The sequence below is a fragment of the Lactuca saligna genome, chromosome 1 (assembly GCF_052625555.1).
Source record: "Lactuca saligna cultivar CGN05327 chromosome 1, ASM5262555v1, whole genome shotgun sequence".
Taxonomy (NCBI): domain Eukaryota; kingdom Viridiplantae; phylum Streptophyta; class Magnoliopsida; order Asterales; family Asteraceae; genus Lactuca; species Lactuca saligna.
The window spans coordinates 32,439,640-32,449,475 of record NC_136417.1 but is presented as its reverse complement, the minus strand read 5'-3'; the positions used below and the strand labels follow the sequence as shown (position 1 = coordinate 32,449,475).

At 28.5% G+C, this 9,836-nt stretch overlaps 1 protein-coding gene across 1 annotated transcript; it reads left to right on the top strand.

The window, feature by feature from the left end:
- The first annotated feature begins 577 nt into the window (after positions 1 to 577).
- LOC144997010 (gibberellin 2-beta-dioxygenase 2-like) lies at positions 578 to 6,429 on the top strand. Its single transcript, XM_078956826.1, has 3 exons — positions 578 to 1,119; positions 5,495 to 5,852; positions 5,993 to 6,429. The coding sequence occupies exons 1-3, from the start codon at positions 737 to 739 to the stop codon at positions 6,239 to 6,241; spliced, it is 990 nt and encodes a 329-aa protein (XP_078812952.1). The 5' UTR covers positions 578 to 736; the 3' UTR covers positions 6,242 to 6,429.
- The last annotated feature ends 3,407 nt before the right edge of the window (positions 6,430 to 9,836 follow it).

The window sequence follows — 9,836 nt, the reverse complement described above, 5'->3', positions numbered from 1 at the left end:
TATGTGTATTTTTAATATTTAAAGTTATGGATGTTAAATTCTTGATTTATGTCGGTATCTAGTATGTATGTTTGTGTAGGAAAATCGGAAAAAAAATATGAAAATTATAGTAACCGGTTCATCCGGCGGTTAAACCGATTAAATCGGTCGAACCGAAAACCGATCAGCATACCGATTCAACTAAAAAACCGGTTTTTAAAATATTAAATTTTATGTATTTAAAAATTTTCAATTACTTATGTTGAATATTTTTATATAAATATAATTTTTAACTTTCTTCTTTCTTCTAACACCTTTTGTGTGATCAAGTCGATTGGATTATGAAATTTACCGTATCTAATATCATTATTATTATATTAAATTATCGTCCATTTGTTATCATCAAATATTAAATACTAACCATAAAAATACACAATCTTTTAGATTTATATCCAAATAAATACAAATATATATACGTACACACGCCCGATAAATTTACATCACTGTCCTATAGGTCTGCCACTCTCTTCCCCATGCCAACATCTATTATATAGACACCCCTCCCCAGCCCCCTCCCATTCCTTCTCTGATTCTCTCATATACATACACAATTACACACACATTCACACATCATTCGTCACCCATCAAACCCTAAATATATCTATTTCCTCTCTTCATCTTTCAATAATTTGACAAATCAAATATATATTCAGTTTCTCTCGGCGAGGCATATTACTTAGACAGAGATTACAAAAAAATGGTGGTGGCAACTCAAATGAGCCCAATACGGGTCGAAAAGATCCGAGAGATAAAGATACCAACAATTGATCTTTCGGGAAAAGAATCACAAGTATCAAAGCTCATTGTAGAAGCTTGTGAAGGATATGGTTTCTTTAAGGTCATCAACCATGGTGTCCCTCATCACATTATACAAACGATGGAAGATGAAAGCTTTGACTTCTTCCGTAAACCCTTATCCGAAAAACAACGGGTCGGGTTGACCAAACCTTTTGGATACGGAAACAAGAACATCGGACTTAGTGGCGACACGGGGGAGCTTGAGTATCTTCTTCTGCAAACCAATCAAAACGCTATTGATCACACTTCCAAGCTCATCTCCAATTCCCCATCAAAATTTAGGTATTAATTCTTTCAAATTCCTATTCGTTTATATCATCAATTTTCCTACTGCATGAAGGGAATTCTATGATCGTATGTCATAAACAGGACCCACAAAGTAAAATATGATTTCTGGTTTGACGAAATTTCGTATTTATTTTTCCTTTATAACATTTGATGAATATTACAAGTTTATAAGTTATAACAGCAATCTTTTATTTGTATAAATATTTATCTAAATTAGGGTTATTTTGCTGCTATAAATGCGACATCTACATTTTAGTTAAAAAAAAATGCATGTACTGTTTTTACTTTTTCTTCTTTATCGTACGATAGTGTGTAAATAATTATTAGGGTTATTTTTTATATATTTATGTAATATATATACTTGCTTTTATGATTTCTTTTAAATATGTAATGCGTGGATTTGTTATCATTTTATATAGTTATGTTTTATTTTTTATTTAAAAATACCAATTTATGCATGCATAAATCGTTAATAACGATTATGCTACATTATATTGTTAAAACTTAGATAATAAACTATACCGTGTCTATGAATATTGATTAAAATTATTATTTTTTTATGAAAAAGATATAAACTGATTGCGCAAGGTAGTTATTAATCAAATTTATTAATATGCTTTATTATGGGGAAATGTCCACTTGAACAAAAAATATTCATTCTTTTTTTGAATTTTAAAACCACTACTTTCTAAATAAAGTGATAACAAGCATTATCTATGTTGTAAATTATTGATAGTTTAATATTGTACATATATTCACACAAGTTGTAAATTATTGACACAACTTTTATATCAAATCTAAAAACAAGAATTATCAAAATTAATTTCATACGAAGGAAGTAATTACGCACTTTGCATGGAGGATACAGTTACAAATTTCATTTTATCATTTCCTAATATAATTATTATTATTTGCATATTTAAAAATATTTGTCAAAAACAAGAAAGAAAATCTTATATAGAAACAAAGTATATGATTAATAAATATTGACATTCAAAATCAATTGTATATAATTTAAATTGATTAGATACCAACTATTTCAATAAATAAGCTATTTAACTAAAGAGAATCCAAACTAATAGTTTTTTGAAAACGTTTTCAAATAAAAAAAAGTTCTTAAAAATTCAAAAAGCTATTAGAAGAGTTTTGGTGAGTCTTATAGATTTTTAATCAATTATTAGGTGTAAAACTCATGTATTACATAAGTTAATTAACAAAATTATATATAAAGATCTAAATATTTAAGAAGTTTGGATTTATAAGAAAATAAGAAAAATAATGAATTATTACAAATGATTTTTAAATTTAAATAAATAAACTAATGAACTTTAATTTAAGAATTTTAAATAAGAAAATAAGTCCATTAATGGAATTAATATTCATTTATTACTATATTTATTGTAATTATAACATTAAAGTATTATGTGGAATTTGTTAAAATAGAAAAACTCATAAAATGATATGTGTAAAAAAATTAATTCAATAACCATAAAATAACATTTGACAAATTTAATGAAAATGTGACATTTGGAAAAAAAAATCCATCATTTATTAGAGTGGATAAATAAACAACGTATACAAATAATACAATGATAAATAAAAATAGGTGGTATGTAAATAAATTGAAAAAAATTCTCCTATTATAGAGATAAAATAAACCTTTTTATTTGATTTTTTTAAAGTTAGATCAAAACTTTTTTCTTATGAATGTTCTATATATATATATATATATATATATATATATATATATATATATATATATATATATATATATATATATATATATATATATATATATATATATATATATTGATTTCTAGAATTGGAATGAATATGATATATTTTTTAGATGGAATAAAAGGGCTTGTAAGATTGATGTCAATATCACGAAAGCTAAGCATATAAAGAAAAATACAAGTGATTGCCAAATTTAAGATGCTTCCCACCTCATATTCATATTAATCATAAACTTAATTGTCACCCCTTTTCGGGGGGTCAATGTCAAGTGGTATAACAATCTTCTATCCCTCTATTTAAAATACGAATAAATGTGTATATTAAACTATTAGGGAAAAAAATTACGCAAACAATTTAAACTGTAATAAAAATATGAACCATCGTTAAAGTATCATAAAATTTTAATCATATCGTTTAAAACAATTTAAAAAAAGTAATATATTTTTCAATTTATACACATTTGATCATTGAGTTTTTTTCATCCATATCTACCATTTTAACTTGTTAAACTTTACACATTCAGTCTTTATTACCGGATACTCTAGGTAAACTGAGAAAAAATAATTTAAAAATATAATATATTTCACACTTTGTACACATTTAATCCTTAATATTTTTTTTTCCGGATTTAGTCATTAATATTTTTGTGTTGCAAAATAAATCTTTGTTATTTCTTTACACATTCAGTATTTATGACTGATTTCTATAGGCTTTTCTTATGTCATCCATCGCGGCCTCAACTGCTTGATTTTTTAAGTCTTGTGGTTTAACTTAGGTCTTGTGTTCTGAATGTCGTAATTTCTTCATAGATCTCGGATTTTAACGATCTATATCCACACATTCGGATTTTAACGATCTATATATCCACACATTCGTATCCCGTTAAATTGTAATATATTTTTACTTACGATTTTATAATAATAAAAAATTTCACATATACATTTATAAAATCGTAACTAAAACTATATTAATTTTTTAAATTGAGTAATCTTAACGAAAGTTGTAGTAGACTCAAATACTAGTATGTGGATATATACGAAGTGAGAAATATATTATTCTTTTAAGTCATTTTACCTTTCATACCTGCAGTAATCGGTCATAATGACTGAATGTATATAGTTTAACAAATCGAAAGGTAAATATAAATAAAAAAAATCCAATCACTAAATATATAAAAATCAATATATATATATATATATATATATATATATATATATATATATATATATATATATATATATATATATATATATATATATATATATATATCAAAAAATATATTACTTTTTTACCCTAAAAGTCATCTTTTAAAATTTTAGGATAGAGGATGCATAGGCTGTTGTAAATGTTGTAAATGTGATAGATGGAAACAGCTACATGCACAAGCAACAATAAAAGATTCAATATTTGACTTGACAAGTCAACAATCAAATCAAATCAAATAGTCAAAAAAAAAAAAAAAAAAAAAAAACATTTAGTATTCACCGATATTTGTTACTTAATCATTTCGAAGTAAAATAAGTTTAAAAGTATATAATTTGTTTTGATAAAGAAACTGTTGATTAGCAAAAGGATTATATTAACCACAATGCTGTCAAACATATGAAAATTGTTAGCGAGGTAAACATGAAAACTATTTTGGAGTCATTTTGAGATAATGTTAAAAACAGAAATGTTGTAGTTTCTTCATCGTATAATAATAATGAAATATTTTTATGAATTCTTAAAAATATAGTATTTTATTTTTAGTTATGTACTTAATTTATTTTCATTTTTCTTAAAAAATATTTCGTTATTTTCCTTTATTAAATTTTCTTTAACAAACATGTTTTCTTTATTATATTCTCACCAACAAGCGTGTTAAATATTTTGATAACAATTAACATTCTTAATAATCTATATGCAAATATGTGTTTGTTGACTTTGACATGTGAATATGTGATTGCATTCCGATATAGAAAAGAAACCCATGCATATAGCCGGAAATTATTTTTTGATATAGTTTTTGTGACTCGTGAGATGTTTGATTTAGCCCATAAATTAGAGACATTTTACGTCACAACAATTAAAAAAAAACCTTATAGTTCTTGATTTTTTTAAATTAAACTTGATATCTTAATTATTATCGTACACAACAAGTTGATTAATTATTTCACTTGATAAAATACAATAAAATAGTTATTTAATTTACCAGTCGAACCATGTTTGTTATATTTATTTATGTTGATAGAAGGGTGAAGGTTTTAGGAAGTATCTAGTTTTGGTAAAAGAGAATACTAGATTTGGTTTCTATTTTCTTTCTAAATAAAGCAAAGCCTCCCAAGTAACAGGAAACCCATCTCTTTGCTTTTAAACTTTGTGTCAGAGGTTCCTGACTGTGTGTAAATGGCGTTTCTGTGTTTTCTTTTCTTTTCTTTTTCTCTCCCACATGGCTCACTGTAGACGGTATTGTACTTCACCTCTTCAAATCATTCTCCTTCCATGATCATTATTGAAATTGGAAAATGCATTAATTATTATCTTTTTGTTATGTAAAGTAATTTTTCTTAATACTTTAATATTAGACATTTTTGTTGTTTTTTGTTTGCTCTTATTATTAGTTTTCAACATCTAAGCGTATGTTTTTTCACAGTTCTACAGTAAGTCGGTATGTAGAAGTGGTGAGGGGATTGGCATGTGAAATATTAGGTGTGATGGCGAAGGGGATTGGGGTCCCACCTTCACTCTTTACGACTTTGCTTACAGATCACGACAGTGACTCACTCTTTAGACTAAATCACTATCCAATTGTCACTGACACGTCATCATCTTCCTCTTTCCACCATGGCAATACCCCTATTGGATTCGGAGAGCACTCTGACCCTCAGATCCTGACACTCCTCACATCCAACGGTGTTCCTGGCTTGCAGATATCATTGGGAAACGGCGTTTGGGTGCCTGTCAACTCGGATCCAGAAGCTTTTTGTGTCATTGTTGGTGATCTTCTACAGGTTACTTTTTACTAAAGCAAAAAGTACAACTTAAAGGGTGCATGCATAGAATTGTTTATAAAAGAAAATCAATATTTCTTGCATGAAATTTGGTTAAAATGGCTAAAATATTAATTAGTTACAGTTGTTGATGAATGTAGGTGATGACAAATGGAAGGTTTAAGAGTGTTCGGCATAGAGCGATGGCTAACACATCATCAAGAGAATGCAGGTTGTCGATGGTGTTTTTTGGTGGACCTCCGCCACAAACCACAATCACTTGCCCACCACAATTACTCAAACTAAACAAACCTCCACTTTACAAACCATTCACTTGGGCCGAGTACAAGTCCCACACGTATGCCCATAGGCTTGGTGAAACTAGGCTTGATCACTTCAAGCTTCCCTAGCTAAAATCATCATCCTCCTCGTAATATCTTATCTTCTAACTTATGTGATAATACCTCTTAATTCTCTAAGAATTGTTTGTGTTTGTTAAGAAGCCCCTTCAGTGGGAAATTTTGGTTTCAAGTTCGGTTCGGTTTTTTTTGCTAAAACTGAAAATTACTGCTACTACTTATATTATCTAAGAAATATTAATTAGTTGGAAAAAAAATCTAAATTTTGCATTTTACTTTGCATTATATATTTGTACATGTTTGTGTAATTTTATCTTAACAAATCTCTTATTTTTGTCCATGATTTGATTAACATGATGCTTAATGTGACATCCAAATATGGCCATATATTGGATTTTCACTAAGACCATTTTCAACTTATCCTTATTTTCCCCCCTAAAAATAGAGTAAAAAATAGGGTAAATAATGTTTTATTTCCAATTTTAATTCATTTTTTCCTCCATTTTTAACCCCAAAAAGTATATTCCAAGTATATTCTATCATTCCAACTTACATATATTAGCAAACACACCCCTCTACTAATTTAGTTTTAACAAATATATAATCTATATTTTCTTCATTACATTAATATTAAATAAACAATATTATATTTATAATACACTTATAAATAAATATTATACACGAATTTATAAAAGTATTACACATACACACTTTTAAATAAATATTATATATACATTTATATAAATATTAGACATACACATTTTTAAATAAATATTAAACATGCATAAATAATATATTTATGTGTTGGAATAAATTTCCCAAAAATGATCAATTAACGCATTTCGTAGACTGAAGTGTGATTCTTCATCTTTAATACGTTTATATTGAGCAAGAAATTGTGGGAATTGATTGTTTTCGTCTGTTGTCACTTCAACCTCTATCGTATTTGTAATATATATTTTAATTATAAGTTTTTGTAAAATACGTTATCATTTTTTAAAATTTCAATATGTATTTAATTTTTTATATGAATTTGATGAAAAAAACAAATTTTATATTTATAATTGATTAATATATTTAATATATAACAAAATATTATAATTATTAAATATTTTATTTAAATTATAATTAGTGGTAAAAACAAACTAGAAATGTATAAATATATAAACACAGGAACTAAAACCGACAACACAAAGTTTATCCTCATTTTGAGAGAAATGAATAGTATACCACCATATTTGGTGTAATACTATTAATATCCCCCAAAATAGGAGAATAAATGGGGGAGGGTTGAAGAAGAATGAGGGAGAAAATGGAAAATGAGAGTGGGATGGAGATGCTATAAATGATCATATTTGTCTCCGGCATATCACCTAATAACCTACGTTTTAGAAAAATATCACAAAATGATCACTTAATTCATGAAAAAATGCTTGCAGGTTTGTGAAAGTGATGTCATCTTGTGAAAAAAAAAAAAAATTTAAGTTGTGATAAAGGAGGTATCAAAACAACTTTCAAATATGGATACTTGTGGGTTGCTACCACCACATGATTTAACATATTTTGCACTAATTCAACTTCGTTTAGTAATGACAAATAAGCATTCATTATAAGGCTCCATATACGAATAAATCTTCTCTATCACAATGAGTTTTAAATTCATAAAGATAACAGTCCTCAAAAAATCTATAGTTAAGGAGGCCCAGCGAGAGCAAGTTCATGATCAGTAACCCTTAAAGATGTTTTCATGCCACGATGTCCAAAATGGACAATATTATGGAATGGACTTTGGGAAATGTTACAAATAGTAGTAGATCTAGGGTTCGGGTCGATATGTTCGATGAGGACATCAAACCATATAAAGATGAGTGGAGGTAGGTGGTTACACTGGATCTCAGATCGTTTGAGAATGAGAACTAAGCATTACTTTATAAATAGTTTTGATGCATTCTTTATCACAAACACAATTAAAAGTCGTGATGTTAATATATTTCATATGAACTCTACTGTTAAATAGGCTTAATTGAGGCAAATTCAGTATGTAGAGTATGTTCTGTTTGAAAACCCTGGCTACCACCAGTATGTAGAGTAATTTTTGTTTGAAAATTCTGGCTACCACCAGTATGAATAGTAATTTTATTACTCAAATAAAGTCAAGAGTTGGATCACTGGAATACCCTCCAGTAAGTAGATATGTAGTTTTATTAATTAAATAAAACTATTAAAGAAAGATATCCCGTAAATGAAGGTTAGTTTATACTTATTGAGTCGTATAACCATGCTAAAATGACCGAGAACCTTATTGACGTTTCTTCAGGCGTTGTACGATTTCAAAATTTGTCACCCCAAGCGTGCCCGCTTAACTGTAGCTAACAGTTCAAGTGTGGGATTGTCGGTCTCGAATAGATCTATTCACAAATTTCACGCTCTCTCTCCAGGAGACTCTGGTTATACTAAAGGTGAGGATTTACTGGTACCCTGAAAGGCATAACGAAGATAGGTCTTACAGTCCTGTATTAACTAGTTTATGTGTTTGTCTTTATACGTAGTTTGAATCTGTAAAACCCCTGTTGAATTCCCCAAACTATACCTATTATAGTTTGAATGATAAGTTACGTTCATGTACTGTTTTGAAAACTATGCAATTATGGTTAGAAAACGTCCCTTATGCTCCGCATAATACAAAAGGGATAAGTTATTTAAAAGTTCGATGTAAAGTTGTTGTAATTGCATCAGTTTTTAGTTTGTGAAAACCTTTAAGTGTGGCTTGTATTTCCCCCTGAAAACGTTTTAAAAAAAAATTTAAAAGCATAGGGGTATGAACTCACTGTTTTACGTGAGATTCGAGTGTAAATTAATAAGAGTTGTTAGGTGTCAAACGACGCCTCGAACACAAACAGATCCTATTTAACATATGAAAGCACATATACATATTAGATGAGGATATAACACGATTTGTTATGGAAGGAAACCACCTTAGGGACTAGGAAACACTTGAAACTAAGTGTTAGAATCACACGCGATTGAAGATAGGGAGTTTGCGGCTGTAATTAGGAGTGTACGGTCATGGGTTTGTGGCCCAAGTGTTTGTGGTCCATGGGTTTACGGCCGTAACCACTTGGTAAAAGGTGCGATTTTCGGTGTTTCAAGGTCCTTTCCATCCTCTTAGAAATGTTCTAAGCCATATGCACAGCTCAAAGTAGGGTTTAAAGGCCAATAATCGACAAAAATAGAGTTTACGGTCATTGAAGGGTGTACGACCGTACACATGGGTTTACGGCCGTAAACCCATTTCGTGTTCATGTTTTGGGGCGATTTTTAGGTGAAAACCAATGGTTTCTAGTAGATATCAAGCATAGATGGTAGTTACTTACGGTAAGAGGCTTGGAATGAGATTTTTAGCCACCAAGAACTAGTGTATGTTCTTGGTGAGAGAGAAATCTAGAAAATGATGAAATTAAATGGGATGAAACATGGATTCAACACTAGAAATGATATAGAAACACAATCAAAGTGAAGAATCACTTACATTTTTGAGGGTCGTTGAGCAAACTCGAAAATTATATATATATATATATATATATATATATATATATATATATATATATACACACATATATATATATATATAGAGAGAGAGAGAGGG

Excerpts from the sequence above, each read along its gene's own strand:
- LOC144997010 (XM_078956826.1), top strand. The coding sequence starts at position 737 with ATGGTGGTGGCAACTCAAATGAGCCCAATACGGGTCGAAAAGATCCGA. Across the intron at positions 1,120-5,494 it reads AATTCCCCATCAAAATTTAG|TTCTACAGTAAGTCGGTATG; the intron begins GTATTAATTCTT and ends GTTTTTTCACAG. Across the intron at positions 5,853-5,992 it reads TTGTTGGTGATCTTCTACAG|GTGATGACAAATGGAAGGTT; the intron begins GTTACTTTTTAC and ends TGATGAATGTAG.